The sequence below is a fragment of the Chrysochloris asiatica genome, unplaced genomic scaffold (genome assembly GCF_000296735.1).
Source record: "Chrysochloris asiatica unplaced genomic scaffold, ChrAsi1.0 scaffold00224, whole genome shotgun sequence".
NCBI classification, from domain to species: Eukaryota; Metazoa; Chordata; class Mammalia; order Afrosoricida; family Chrysochloridae; genus Chrysochloris; species Chrysochloris asiatica.
In genome coordinates, this window is record NW_006408742.1 from 3,261,111 (window position 1) to 3,277,524 (window position 16,414).

A 16,414-nucleotide genomic window follows, 5' to 3' on the forward strand; every position below is an offset into this window, starting at 1 on the left:
TTGTAAATCTTTACAGGAGCAGAAAGCCTCATCTTTCTCCCGCGGAGCAGCTGGTAGTTTCGAACTGCTGACCTTGTGGTTCATAGCCCAATTTGTAACCACTATGCTACCAGAGCTCCTTATTTTATATATATATTAGTTTTCTTGAGTATCACACTTTTTTTTTTTTAACTCTGGAATTCTCCTGTAAATATTATGCCCAAACTATCTTAGAAATATGATTTTTAATAGCTACTATATCAGCTATTAAGGAGTTCTGGTAGCATAGTGGTTACGAATCGGGCTGTGAACCTCAAGGTCAGCAGTTCGAAACTACCAGCGGTTCCGCAGGAGAAAGATGAGGCGCTCTGCTCCCGTAAAGATTTACAGCCTCGGAAACCCTGTATGGGGTTGCTATGAGTCGGAACCGACTCCACGGCACACAACAACAACAACAACATATCAGCTATTATTTTTGGTATTGCACAGCATCCCACCCCACCATTGCCTTTCATCCCAGAAAAGACTGTGTCTTGGACAGTCATAGTATTCCATTCTCTTGGTCACAGTGATGCTCCAATGACCGGTACATGACCTACACTGGACCTAGTGAAATCATTGCCCATGCTTTTTCTGATAGCAGCAGGTAGTAAAGAGCTCTTTCTCTAGGCCAGTCACAAGGAAATAAGAATGAGAGCCTAAGGCTGCTTATGGATGTTGATTCAGCTTCTTAAAGACATATAGCCTGGGGATCAAGATGATATTTAGGAGGGGGGAATTACAGCAGAGCTTTGATAGTGTTCAAACCCCTAGATCCAATCATTCCTAAGTCCAGCACTACCTTTACCCTTTCTGCAGTTTCTATCATTGAAGCAACACATTTGCCTTGTTGCTTAAGCTAACTCCAGTTTGCTTTCTGTTACTTGCAAAAAAAAGTCATGACAAATACAGAAACCTAATCTTCCGTAGCTAACTCACTGCCCATTTTTAAAATCATTATAAATAAGGCCAAAGTGAGTACCCTTATATCCAAACTAGGCCAGTCATGGCCATCAAAGTAAAATTGGAGACCCAAATGTTTAAAATTTGGGTGAATTATGGGTTGTATTCCTGAAATGGAAAAGTCTGAAGAAGCACAGTGAGCCCTTTCGGAAACTGGATGTGGGAGATTAAATTATTGCCAGGGCTGTGGAGAGCGACACACATACAAAGCAGCATGGTAGACTGCCATCTTAGTCAGGCACCACTGTTGAGCTCGGCTGGTTGAAAGATTGGATGGTTATTCATACACAGGCCTTGTTTTCTAACAGAGAGATTAAATTTCCAACAGGCCATCGAACTGTAATTTTTCCCATCTTGTTATCATTCCAGTTCAAGTTCACCCACATTTTACAAATTTAGATCCGACCATGACTGAGTCAGGAAGAAATGGTTCAAAGCCCTGGTTTTAACCCAAATGTTATTTTGTAAATGAAATCTTTCTGACTACCTTATTTTAAATCACAGCATCCTTCCTGTCTGCGCATGCACTTCCCATCACATGTCCCTGATACCATTTATCCCCAGATTATTTATCTCATTATTAGTTATCTGATAAATATTTATCATACTTACTTGGCGTGGCACTGTGGGTTAATGTGAAAGACTTCAAGGTTGGTTTCAACAACTAGGTTGGCAGTTCAAGCTTACCAGCCACTCCTCAGAATCCCTATACGGAGTCACTATGAGTTAGAACCAACTCCACGGCACTTAACAATAACAACAATATTTACTTAGTTCATGGTCTATCACATACATCCCAATAGAATGTAAACCTCACCATGCAGGGAAATATCTATGTACCACAACACCTAAAATAGCATTTGGCACATAGTTGATCATGTAAAGAGCCCTAGAGAATGGTTTAAGAGCTTGACTACTAACCGGCAAGTTGGTGGTTCGAACCCACCATTGGAGAAAAGACCCGGTGATCTGTTCCCATGAAGATTACAGCCCAGGAAACTCTATGGGACAATTCTACCTCTACTGTGTCACATAGGGTTGTTATGAGGTAGGATCAAGTTGTAGGCACACAACAACAATAGGTAATCTATGATGAGCAACAGTTAAACATAAACACATTTATGTTACAGTTAGGAAGTCATTAAAAAAAAAGACTACAGCCTAGAAAACCCAGGAGGCAGTTCTCAGAATCAACTTGATGGCACCTAACAAGTAATCAATATATACATGTTGAATGAATTGAAACAGTCTATTTGTGTGATACATAAACATGCTGTCTCTTGTCCTGTCTGTGATAAATATTTCCCCTGGCACCGAATGGTTACTTACTTCTTAACTATTATTTTCTTTTAAGATACAGGTTTACATGTTAATGTTAATTAGCCTTTGTGATTTCTTCAATACCACTTTGGGCTTAGAAAGTCCTTCCTGGAGTGGCACTCTGGGTTAATGTGCTGGACTGCAAAGTCAAGTCGGTTTGACCTGCAAGGTCAGCTGTTCAAGCTTACCAGCCACTCATCAGAAACCCTACACAGGGTTGGAAACAACTCAAAGGCACATTACAACAGCAACAACAACAAAATTAGATCATCTAGATTTATCTATTTTCTACATTTCATTTCTGTTTTGTTTCATGATTCCATTCCCAATTTCTTCTTGCAACAAGATAATGAAAAAGCTTCCAGGAGACCCTGGAGTGAGCCTTACCTAGAGATGTTATGTTGATCACATAACCATCACCTCTACAGTGCCCAATGTTGATAGCCAGGACAAAACACTTCAATCAAGTCCCCCTGCTGGGGGTTGCCAGGGGAGTTCACACTAAAGCAACCATTAAACATTGCAATGACAGAAAGAAAGAGGAGCTATCTGATAAAACTTGCCAGATGGGAACTAATTAAAAATTTCCACAGAAGCATAGTAGTACAAACTTATGGGGATTGCAGTCTTCAATAATGACTTCAACGCAGGCCTCTACCCTTTTCTTTGAATGATTCCAATACTCAGTTTTGTTTGTGCAAGTTGGCACAGGTGGAAAAGAATTTGCTGCTCTTACTTAATTTTCTACAGGAATGTTTATCATCTTGATAAGTTCCAGGGCCCCTTTAGTATAATAAGCATCTTACAATTCGCTTTAAACTCAGACATTTCAAATGCATTAATGTGACACTGTATTTGCAACAGTAAGAAAAAAAGGAAAGTCTGCTTCTAATAATGTGTTTTGTTATGTAAATGCTCAGTCTATCAGTACATGACATCATACAATATCTATATGCTTTCACTTAGCATGAAAAGGTCAGGATTCAGGAGAAGATCAGAAGGCATCATAAAATCAAAGACTAAAAGTATGGAGATATTAATATTCTGTGAACATTAAGACTGAATGGGAAATACTTTGTGCAGTAAAATTGTTCTTTTACTTAAATCGAGATACACCCTAGGTTCAGAAGAAAACCCATCCAGACATTCAGTCACAATGTAAAACACGGACATTTCTTCCTCGTTCAGAATTGTGCTGTGTGTTGTAGCATGATCACTCCAACAACCACAAATGCCTCCACAGAATTCCACCATTCCACTACTATCCTACTTCCCAGTTCCTGACTTAACTGCTTCCAGAAATGGGCCAGGTGGCCAGCAAAACTGGGACAACTTCAGAAGTTGGAGAGGTCATCATAGTGATGAAAAAGTCTGAACATTCTAAGTTTCGTTGATTCAGAAGAGGCTTTTCTTTTCAGTCCTTTTGAAGCAGTACTTTTTTACAGAAAGAACACATACATGTCTGATATGTGATCTACATTGGAAGTTCTATTTTCTAGGTATGACATAGGAATAGAGACTTAGCAAGAGGGACCTATGGCGCTCTATCAACAATCAAAGGGATACTCAATGCTATACCTTGTTCAGTCGTTAATTGACAACCGAGTGTTCATAATCTCGAACTCCCATGCAAATATATACACTCACTTACAAAATAAATTCAAGTGCCCAAAGTGGGAACTTACAAATCATTTAAATTATAAGAGCACAGGATAAGGACTTGGAAATATAGACTATCATTTTTCTGGCACTTTAATAGTCATTTCTGCAACAATTAATATTGGAAGGGTGTTTTCCCAAGTATTTGTATGCCATCTGTTGAAAACTCCAATCATCACACTGTCACAGAAACATGTCCAAATGTAAGCTGTCCATCTGTTGAAAAGTAACTACTAAAACAACTTTATGGAAAGCATTACGTCTAACCACCCTCGCAAATATGTTTGAGTCTTATTAGTATGACAATTTGGCCACGTGGGTACTAAAAAGAAAAATAGATTATATACTACGATATAAACAAACACACTTCCTATGAATAGGAATTAGGAAGCACACACAGCTGCCTACTAGAATCCCGAGACCCAGCCAAGCATACAATAATAATCATTCTTTGAACAGAGTACTTTGTAGTGGAAAAAAAAATTTTTTTTTTCAAATGTACTATCTCAATTAACCCTATTAAATGAAAACAAAACCACAATTATTTCAGCTAACTATTATATTATTATTGCATTTTACATATGAAAAACTATAGTGGCAAATGCCAATTTTTGGTAAATATCCACTGAAATCCTTATGCTATAAAATGTGGAGGGAAAAATAACTGGAATCAGTGTTGAAGATGTGAGCTTCTATCTCAGGTCTTCCACTTGCTAACTCTGTGACTTCGGGCAAGTCACTCAAATTATCTGGGGCTCAGCTTCAACTCTAAAATGGGGATGTGCTCATGAGGAATCTGTATATAGGCCAGGAGACAGTCATTCAAACAGATCTTACAACACTGAATGTTTTAACATTAGTAAAGGAGTGCACCAGGATTGTATTCTTTCACCATACTTATTCAATCTGTATGCTGCACAAATAATAAGAGAAACAGGATTAGATGAAGAAGAATGTGGCATCAGAATTTGAGGAAGACTCATTAACAACCTGAGATATGCAGATGATACAACCTTGCTTGGTAAAAGTGATGAGGACTTGATATACTTACTGATGAAGATCAAAGATCACAACCTTCAATACGGGTTGACCTCAATGTAACAAAAACAAAAACTTCTCACAACTGGACTAAAACCATGATGATAAAAGGAGAAAAGTCTGAAGTTGTCAAAGACTTCATTTTACTTAGATCCACTGTCAACACTCATGGAATTCAAGATATCAAACATGTTGCATTAGGTAAATGCACAAGACTTTTTTAAAGTGTCCAAGAGCAAAAATATCAGTTGGAGGACTAAGGGTGCCTGACCCAAGCCATGATATTTTCATGTGCATGTGAAAGTTGGACAATGAACAAGGAAGATTGTAGAAGAAATTAATACAGTTGAGTTACAGTGTTGGAAGTGAATATTAAAAGGACCATGGACCTCTAGAAAAACAAACAAATCTGTGGTGGAAGAAGTACAACCAGAATGCTCCTTAGCAGCCAGGATGGCGAGATTCCGTCTCTCATACCTTAGGCATGTTACCAGGAAGAACCAGTCACTAGAGAAGGACATCATGATTGGTAAAGCAGATGATCAGCAAAAAAAGAGGAAGACCACCAATGGCTGGATTGGCACAGTGGTAGCATCAATGGGCTCAAGTGTAACAACAGTTGAGAGGATGGTTCAGGACGATGTAGTTTTTCATTATATCATGGTTGGTGGTGTCACTACAAGTCTGAACCGACTCGAAAGAACCTAACACAACAATAGGGGAATAGGTATAGTGATGGTTCAGGGATAAAACTCTCACCTCCCATATAGGAGACCCGGATGTGATGTCTTGCCTATGTTCTTCATGCACAACCACCACTCATCTCTCAACAAGGTGTGTGTCTGCTATGATGCTGAACAGGCCTCTGTAGAGATCCAGACTAAGATACAGATTACGAAGAAAGGCCTGTTGATCTACGTCCAAACATCAGCCAGTGGAATCTCCATGGACCACAACAGTCTAATCCCATTGTGCACAGATTCACCATGATTAATAGCCAACATGAAGGCTACTAATAAGAATATGGGGCCAAATAATTTCGCTCAATAATCTGTTGCAAATAACCCTTTGTGAAGTAGTAAAAAGCTGTTTCAAAGGCTTTGTGAACTGGCAAGAGCAACACAGGTGGATTGTAAGAGAGAGGTGATTTTTTACAAAGATACAGTTTAGATATTGATGCTTGGTCTATATATGGTTTTAGTTTTTATTCTCTTGCAGTCAAGGTAATTCTATGCGATGAATGATTCCACCACAAAAATTTAACATATGTAACACATTCTCAATTTCTGACATATTGTTCATACACTGATTTATGAATTAAAATTCATTTATTTCATAATATCTATCATAGAGTTCAGGAGCTCTGGTAGTGTAGTAGTAATGAATTGGGCTGCAAACCGCAAGGTCAGCAGTTCGAAACTATCAGCCACTCCGTGGGAGAAAGATGAGGCTTTCTGCTCCCGTAAAGATTTACAGCCTCGGGAACGCTGTACAGGGTTGCTATGGGTTGGAACTGACATGACAGCACTTAACAACAACAACATCATAGAGTTATGGTCTGCCAAAAGAACCAACAGATCGGTTTTGGAAGAAGTGCAGCCAGAGTGCTCCTTGGAGGCCAGGATGGCCAAACTTCATCTCTCATACTTCGGACATATTGTCAGGAGGGACCAGTTGCTGGAGAAGGATATCATGTTTGGTAAGGTGGAGGGTCAGAGAAAAAGAGGAAGACCCCAATGAGATGGACTGGTCAAGTGGTAGCATCGATGGACTCAAGCATGACAATAGTGAGGTTGGCCCGGGACCTGGCAGTGTTTCATTCTGCTGTGCATAGGGTTGGTATGAGTCGGTACTAACTCGATGGCACCTAACAACAACAACAACATCATAGGTAACAAGTCCTGGTGTGGCGCTGTGGGCTAATGCGTCAGACTGCAAAGTTGTTTGAACTGCAAGGTAGGTGGTTCAAGCTCACCAACTGCTCCTTAGAAACCCTATACATGGTCTCTATGGGTCAGAACCAACTCAACAGCACTTAACAACAACAACATCATAGGTAAAGGATTGCTGGCATGGCACTGTGGGTTAATGTGCCGTTAAAGGTCGGTTTGAATCAAAAAGTTGGTGGTTCAAGTTCACCAGCTGATCCTTGGAAACCCTATACAGGCTATGAGCAGGAACCAGCTCAATGGCACTTTACAACAATAACAATCATAGGTAAGGAGTCTTCATGTGGCACTAAAGGATAAGCACTAGACTGCTAACCAGAAGGGTAGCAGTTCAAACCCACTAACCACTCCCTTGAAACCCTCTGCAGGGTTCCTATGAGGCAAAACAGACTCCACGGAACTTAACAATAACAACATAATAGAAAAATGAATATTAATCTGAGTCCGACATCTCACAAAATATTAACTCAAAATACCCATTTTGAGTTAATATTTTGTGAGATGTCGGACTCAGATTAAGATTGTAATGGTAATAATACAATAAAACAATTCTAGATCTTTTAGAAACAACACACAAAAACATCTTCAGTATCTAGGGCTAAGCAAAGTATCCTCAGACTTAACCCCAAAAACATGATCCATAAAAAGGACAAACTGATGAATGGAACTTACTCGAAATGACAAACATTTACACTGTGAAAGACTCTATTAAGAAGTCGAAAATATAGGGTACAGAGTTGGGAAAATATTTGCAAATCATATATTTGATAAAGGACTAGTCAGAACACATAATCAACTCTCAAAATTCAACAGTAAGAAAGCTAACTAAACAGAGAAGTGACATGTCATCAAAGATGGCCAAACCCAAAAACACACACGTGAAAAAATGCTCAAGTCAGTTAGCCATTGTTGTTAGTGCTGTCCAGTCAGTCCCAACTCATAGCGACTCTACAGGGTTTTCTGAGGAGCAGCTGGTGGGTTTGAAATGCCAACTTTGTGGTTTCCAGTCTAGTGCTTCTCCTATAGCACCACACCAGGAGACAGTGTTGTTGTTAAGTGCCGTCAAGTCCGTTTCGACTCATAGCAATCCTGTATAGGGTTTCCGAGGAGTAGCTAGTGAGCTTGAACCTCTGACCTTGTAGTCCAAACTGACCTTGCTGTCTAGTGCATTAACCACAGCGCCACACTAGGGCTCCCAATGGTGGTGGTTATGTGCCGTGGAGTCGGTTCTGACTCATGGCGACCCTGTACAGGGTTTCTAAGCCTGTAAATCTTTACAGGAACAAAAAGCCTCAACTTTCTCCTGGGAAACAGCTGGTAGTTTCGAACTGCTGACCTTGCGGTTTACAGGCCAATTCATAACCACTTTACTACCAAAGCTCCCATTTAGTCATTAAAAAAATGTACATTAAAGCCACAGTGAGATATCACAACACACCTATCAGAATGGCTCTAATAATAATAAGAAAATACAATATCAAACTCTGGCAAAATCAGACACTGGGTCCCTCATACATTGCTGGTGGAAATATAAAATAATACAGCCATTCTAGGACACAGTTTAAACATTTCTTAAAAATGAAATTTGCAACTAGCATATGACTCAGCAATTGCACTCCTGGGCTTTTATCCCAGGGAAACTAAATATATGCTCACATAAAAACCATACAGTAATGTTCATAGCAACTTTATCCATAATAACACCAAGTTGGAAAACAATCCAATGATCTTCCACCAGTAAATGGTTAAACAAACTGTGGTGCATCCATACCATGGATAATAGAACACTTATTCAGCAATGAAAAGGAATATACTGTGATACAAAACATGAATAAATCTCCAGAGAATTTTTCTGAGTTTTAAAAAACAAACTACAAATGGTTACATAATGTTTGATTCCATTTATATAACAACTTTGAAACCACAAAGTTATGGAAATGGAGGTCAGACTAGTGGTTGCCAGACATTACGGAAGAGATGGAAGGTAATTGTGACTATCAAAGGAAACTGCGGGATCCTAGAGGTGATGGACCCTTCTGTATTGTGAGAGTACCCTTGTCAATCCATTGGTTATGATGCTGTACTGTAGTTCTGCAAGATGGTGCCACAGAGGAAAACATAGAAGGTATCTCTCTGTATTCTTTCTTACAATTGCATAGGAATCTACAATTATCTCAAGATAAAAATATTAATTTAAAAAATGTGAGGAAGATCAATGCTCTTTTTCTGTTTTTAGCTGCATCTGAGGGAACAGTTTCTTTCACCAGCTGCTCCTTGGAAACCCTATACAGGGCTGCTATGAGTCAGGATGGACGTGACAACATTTAACAACAACAAAGGCAATCCAACAATGGAATCAGACACCTTGTGCAGATGGTAATCTCTGTCAGTGGAAGTGCCAAAACAGAGAATGAATTGATAAAAACATAATTCCTTTGAGTTTAAGAGGTCTTCCAAAATCCACATCAACTCTAAAGTCCTCTAAGGCCTTAGGATCAACTCCATCAAAAAGACATTAGTCATTAGAGAAATGCAAATTTTGCCCACTTTAAAGATGAGGACCAAATCAGTTCAGTCACTCACCCAAAGTCACATACAGCTGAAAGGGCAGTGCCCATACCTTACCCTGCTTCCAAGGTCAACTTCACCAGTGCTTCTTCCCTGTCACACTTGGGTATCATCCTCACTGACATTTCCATAGCCTTTCTCACTCATTGTGAGATTGGTTAACAACTGTGAGCTGATTCTTATGATCATCATTTAAAGATCAATTAAAACTCAAATAAGACAGAAAGTCACACAGGTATCAGAACTCCATTCCAGATGTGTCATCTGACTCCAGTCTCCATGCTCTTTCTAGATTCCACTGGTTAACATCATTAACTGAAAGAATTGCTATGAAACATTTCATCTTTTCTTTCTTCCTTTATTTCACCATGAGGACGCTACAGGACTTTGAATAGGCTCATTCTAGTTCCAGCCCCTGCTGAAAATCTGCATTTCCATCTCAAGTATTTTTTGTAGTTATTGTTAGGTGCCATCAAGTCATAGCAACTTTATATATTAACAAAATGATACACTGCCTGGTCCTTCGTCAACCTCACAATCATTGTTACACTTACGCCCACTGCTGCTGCCATTGTGCCAATCCACCTCGTTGGTGGTCTACCTCTTTTTCACTGACCATATACTTTACCAAGCATGATGTCCTTCTCTAGTGACCGGTCCTTCCTGGTAATGTGTCTGAGGTGTGAGAGATGAAATCTCACCATCCTGGCTGCTAAGGAGCATCCTGGCTGTACTTCCTCCAACACAGATTGGTATGTTCTTCTGGCAGTCCATGGTACTTTTAAGTTTCTCTTCCAACACCATAACTCAAATTAATCAATTCTTCGACGGTCTTCCTTATTCACTGTTTAACTTTAACATGCATATGAAAGGCAATTGAAAATGCAATGACTTGTGTCAAGCATACCTTAGTCCTCAAATTGACATCTTTGTTCTTGAACACTTTAATGTGCAGCAGATTTGCCCAATGCAATGCATCACTTGATTTCTGCTTCCATGAGTGTTTAATGGCTGAACCTAACAAAATGAAGTTTTTGACAATGTCAATCATTTCTCCATTTACATGGATGTTAGTTACTGATCCAGTGGTGAGAATTTACATTGAGGTGCAAACCATACCAAAAGCTGTGGCCTTTAATCTTCATCAGTAAGTATTTTAAGTCCTCTTCCTTTTCAGCAGTCAAGATTGTATTATCTGCATATCGCAGATTGTAAATGAGTCTTCCTCCAATCCTGATGCAACACCCTTCTTCATGTAATCCAGCTTTTCAAGCTATTGGCTCAATATACAGATTGATAAAGTATGGTGAAGAATGCAGCCCTGGCGCACACCTTTCCTAATTATAAAACATTCAGTGTACCCTTTTGGGATGACATCAAGAATATCATACAGGAAGAAGGTGAAAGGTCATTTGAAGAAAAGACGGGAGAGACCAAACTGGATGTCAGGAGAGACTCTGAAACTTTCTTTACAGTGTAGAGTTGCTAAAGACAATGGAAGCAATGAGGAAATAAAAGAGCTGAACAAAAATTTTCAAAGGGCAGCTCAAGAAGATGAAGTCAAAAATTATCATGAAATGTGCAAAAATCTGGAGTTAGAAAACAAAAAAGGAAGATCACACTCAGCAGTTCTCAAACTGAAAGCACCCGGAGTGTACTGAATCTGCAAAACCACCAGATGATTCTTATAGATTCTTATAGCTTTTGGGGTCTTGTTAAAATGTAGATTCTGACTTAGTGTATCAGGGGTGTTGTTGTTGTTGAGTGCTGCTGAGTTGGTTCCGACTCGACTCTTAACCACTCTGTATAGTGTTTACGAGGAGCAGCTGGTAAGTTTGAACCATCAATCTTGCAGTTCAAACCGACTGCAGTCCAGAGCATTAACCCACAGTGCCACACCAAGGCAAATTCTCAACAGATCAAACTGGAATAAACTGGTTCACAGCCCTGGGAAGCTGCAAAGGCACACAGAATATAAGGCTGGCAGTTCAAATGTACCAGACACTCCTTGGAAACCCTATACAGGGTTGTTATGAGTAGGAACCAACTCGATGGCACTTAACAACAACATAGAAGTTTCTAACCATTCATATGGAGAACCTCGGAATAAAGGGAAATGGAGCTTAGCTGCAGAACTCTTGCTCCTCTCCTGTAGGGGAGAGAGATGTCAAGGTGGGGCTGGCAGCATCCTATACCTTAGGTAAATTACTGCAACCTGTCGGCATGAATAATTTGACTTACATGGATATATTAATTTCCTTCAGGCACAAGTCTATAGTTTAGAACTTCGTATGTACCAAACAACAGAAAGCCAATTAAAAATACATTTATAAAGTCCCCTACTGTAATCTGTGTGTCACCTGTAAGGCAAAAATATTTCATTTTAACAGGTCATCCACGCAGAATTGTTTTAGTCATTTATAATAGACAATGGCATAAAAATAAGTAATCTCCCCTTTCAACTACCAAAACAAGCTGTCTTGCTTAGAGCTGATGTTCCCTAGGGATGCAGCAAAGGAAATAACTGCTCCTTTTAGATAGGGATAGACAGCTGTTCAATTCCATGAGGTCACCTATGCTACAAAAATACTAAAAGCATCTTTTCACTCACTACCTAAGAGCATGTAGTCCTGGTGTGGTGCTGTGGGTTAATGTGCTGGACTGCAAAGTTGACTTGAACTGCAAGGTCAGTGGTTCAAGCTCACCAGCTGCTCCTTGGATGTTGCAGACCATGTGTAGACTATACAGGCCACAGGCTCTGAGGAAAAAATTCTGGCCACTGGCAGTCATAACAAATTGTTTTTCATCTTAATATCCAGTTATGTTTTATTAATTGCATACATGGAGCCCTTGATATACACAGATAAATGTAATATTTTCCTAAAAGCCAAGACTGTAAAATTCCAAACAGGCAAAGTTTTCCCCTCAGGGAATTCATTCAAAGTAAATTGGGTGGCTCCCTGGACTGTTCCAAGGACAATAGGAATGCCCTCCCTAAAGTATTTCCAGGTGCTGCCTATTCACCCAGGTGCCTCTTTTCCTGAAGAACCTGGGCTGGGCAGCCGACACAATAGGAAACCTCCCTTTCCTCCCTCCATTTGAGGCTAGGTGCTAAAAGGTATGTTAATTGAGCCTGAGAAACCAAGTTGTGGGCCTGGGATTCGAACCAGTGAAGTACGATGTAAAGTTGACTGAATGTCTGTAAAAATAAGATCGACAGCTGTACTTTGTCTTGGTCCCCCCTAGCTTTGTGTAAAGTACCTCCCCTAAATAAAAGGAGGCGCAGAATGAATCCAGGTACATTACGACTGGCAAGGCGTGCGTTACAGCATGCAGGGGGCTCAGTCCAGCATTGCAACCATACTGCCTGTTTAGCTAAGATGTTTACTATGCAGGATATTACGGCCTTCGTGGCTGAGATGTTTGCAATGCAGGATCTGCCTGATACCAGTCCAGCATTCACTCTGGTTTCAGAGTGTCTCTTTGTCTCTCTCTTTGCGTCTCTGTGTCTCTTTTGCTATCTCTACCACCGCCAGGTATCTCCTCCTCGTGAACCGAACCCCTATGTCGAGGCAAGTCCCTGACACTTGGAAACCCTATACAGGGTCGCTATGGGTCAGAACTGGCTTGACAGCACGTAACAATAACAACAACCCAAGAGCATGATCATAGTCCACCAATAATCTTCCAATTCCATTTTGACAATTTCCATTCCAGCTTCAGTTCCATTTCTCCATGAAGCTTTGCATTACCAGACTGACAAATTTAGACCTTTCAGGGCCACAAGGAATCTTGGTTTTATGTTCATACTCTACCACCAAGGTTTCCGCTCACAGGCTAAATTAATCACCCTCAGTCACATCAAAATTATTCTCTGCTTGGAATCCTTCCAGTGTTTCCCATCATGTCCCTGCTATGATTGTTGCCACGTTGCCCATCCCTATATTCTACGCAAACCAAGCTCCCAACACTTCCCTAGAGGTTGTTTTTGCTAACACTGAGCCTTCTACCTGGAATGCACTGTCTACCATTTCCAAATGCTCCCAAATGGCCCAGTCTTAAATATCCAGGTCAGATGTCACCACCTCCACCTGGTCTTTCCCCAGGTAAAACAAAAGTGACATCATGTGTTTTATATCTAATGGCCCCATTCTATTTTCAACAGCCGTGGTGTCTGAGTAATTTTCTCTTCTTTTTGCTAGGAAGAGAAGAGGTTGCTGTTGTTAAGTGCCATTGAGTTGGTTCCAACTCATAGGGACTCTGTATAGGGTTTCTGAGGAGTGGCGGGTGGGTTTGAACTGCCGGCCTTTGGGTCTAGTACTTATCCTACAGCGCCACACCAGGACTCCTCTTGGTAAGAGTGCTGGTTCTTACTTCTGTCTGTGACTTTGGTTTTTAGCAGCATGCCTGGCAAAAGTAACTGCTGAGCAAACATTTACCGAAATACTGATGCAGGTGATAGGTTTCGGTGCACATGAATCCTGAATGCCAAATTAACATTACTATTCATATTTCCAAGGTTTAAAATATTATAATAATTACTTAAATATGTTATTGTTCATTTTCCCTTCTGTGAGGGCCATATGTTTACAAAGTTCTGGTCTCAGAATAGCCAAATGGGTTTCTAGTCCCAGTTCTGCCATTCCATAGTTGAATGACTTGGGGAAGGAAGTTTCTTTTTCCTTGAGGACCTCAGTCCTCTCATTTGTTTTTAACAGGGTTGAGTTAGATTAGATGTCAATGGTTAAGATGCTAATGTTCCTTCTAAGGCGACCTGTTGCACCAGAATTTTAAACTTTAAGGAACCCTGGGGTGTTTTGCAGTTGGCCAGACTGCTAACCAAAAGGTCCAGAACATAAAGATTAGAGACTCAGAAGCCTTATGGGACAGTTCCATTTTGTCCTCTAAGATCCCAATGAGTCAGAATCCACCGCAAAAGGTTTGGTGAAACTTTAAACATGGTTACTTGGGAGCCTTAAAGTCGTCCCTACTGCTCTCCTCCCGGCACACCTTACTCTTAGGTCGCAGTTGTTTTTGTTCATGGACCTGCAGCCGCAGACGTTTTGGGGTCTTCCTGACCTCATAGCTGCTGCCCTTCCTTCGAGAGGCCAAGGAACGGTTCCACCTGCCTAAGACAGAGCCCAAGGCGGCAGCAGCCGACCTCCGCTTTGCTCCTCCCTCCGGAGCCAATGCCAGCCTCGCCACGCGGAACCTCCCCGGAAGAGCTGGCTTGGGGAATGAGGTCCAGCGCATACACGCCATAACTGCAGCGCAGCCAATGCGCGGGCCCTGTGCCTCGGATGCAGCAGCTCAAGGTGCTGCCAGAAGCTCCTTCGACCGCGCAAACGCACTTTCGGAGTGTACCTCTTCGTGCACCCTTCAATACTCACACACTTACATTGATGCCCTCATACGGCCCTTTCCTTATCCCAAGAAGCACGCACTCAACACCTGCCCTGTACCTGCCCACAAATACAGCCAAACACACACACAAACCCAAAAGTCAAGGCGCAGCCCCAGCACAGGTGCCTAACCAATGAAAACATACCCAGACTCTGCAAGTCCAGCAACAAATTGTTGCGGTACCGTAAGTTGTGCTGTTGTTTGTTAAGTGCCATCGAGTCGGTTCCCACTCATAGCGACGCTATACAGGGTTTCCAGCATGGTGGGTTTGAACCAATGACGTTGCAACTAGTAGTCCAGTGCTTATCAGACAGTGTCGCACCAGGACTGCCTGATTATAAAAATAAATCGTTACTTTGAACCCAGAAATGTTCGTGTACACTTGTCGTGAATACACTAAGGAAGCTGCAAGAAAGACACTTCTTTCTACCTCTGGTAGCTTAGTGGTTACGAATAGGGCTGCGAACCTGAAGGCTAGCAGTTCGTAACTACCAGCCGCTCCGCGGGGGAAAGATGAGGCGTTCTGTTCCTGTAAAGATTTACAGCCTCGGAAACCCTGTACAGGGTCGCTATGGGTCGGAAACGACTCGACAGCACTTAACAACAACAACAAACCTCTACAAAAATTGGAAAATGGCAGGAGGGACCCTAGGCCCTGTGTCTCAGGGAAGCACCTCTGTCTTTGAGTGAGGAAAAGGTGGGGAGAAGGAATAGAGTAAAACAAAAACAAAAACCACAACCTCCCTGCTACCCAGCACACATACTCGTGGTTTGTTTTTGAGCTTGATCCAGTGCCCAAGGGCCCTGAGGACCGCTCCCCCCACTACCCCCCCACCCCCCGCCCCGTTCTTTAGCACCCTTCCTAGTTTGCAGTCTAAATTCTAACTTCCAAGTGGGATGAAGGGAGAAAGGAAAGCAGAAAGTCAGCTCCTAGATCTCCAGACACTAACTTCCCTAAACAGGTCATTTACCTGGCTTCACAAAAAGGTGTACAAGGCCTATCAATTAAGACAAGCCCCTCTCAGACTGTCTATTGGTTCTCACGGCTCCTGAAAAAGGTTCTGGTTCTAGACAGATGAGAAGTCCCCTTGTTCAGCGTGACAGGGATGCATGTGTCAAAGCAGGGCATTTTTCTGATCAGGCAGGCCAGCAAAGGTCACTAGGATACTGCCATGTGAGTTTAAAATTAAAGCTGAGTCGTGGAGAGTACCAATCCTGGTGTGGTACTGTGGGTTAATGCGCTGGACTGCAAGGTCAGAGGTTGAAACTCACCAGCCACACCTCGGAAACTCTATACAGGGTCGCTATGGGTCGGAAATGAATCGGTGGCACTTGACAACAAAAACAAGAAAGGGAGATAGGCAGTTCAAACCCACCAGACACTCTGCAGGAAAAAGATGAGGCTGTTAGTTCTGTTAAAATTTATAGCCTAGAAAATCCTATACAGGGTCACTATGAGTCCATATCAACTTGATGGCAGTAAGTTTGGATTTTTG

The 16,414-nt window shown here is 41.4% G+C and overlaps 1 protein-coding gene across 1 annotated transcript in view; it reads right to left on the reverse strand.

Moving 5' to 3' along the window:
• Window positions 1-2,822, reverse strand: part of HRASLS (HRAS-like suppressor) — an 11,275-nt gene extending 8,453 nt beyond the window's left edge. Inside the window, 2 exon segments of the mRNA XM_006873150.1 lie at window positions 2,689-2,726; window positions 2,728-2,822. Of these exon segments, the coding sequence (XP_006873212.1) occupies window positions 2,689-2,726; window positions 2,728-2,822 (133 nt within the window).
• Between the last annotated feature and the right edge of the window lie 13,592 nt (window positions 2,823-16,414).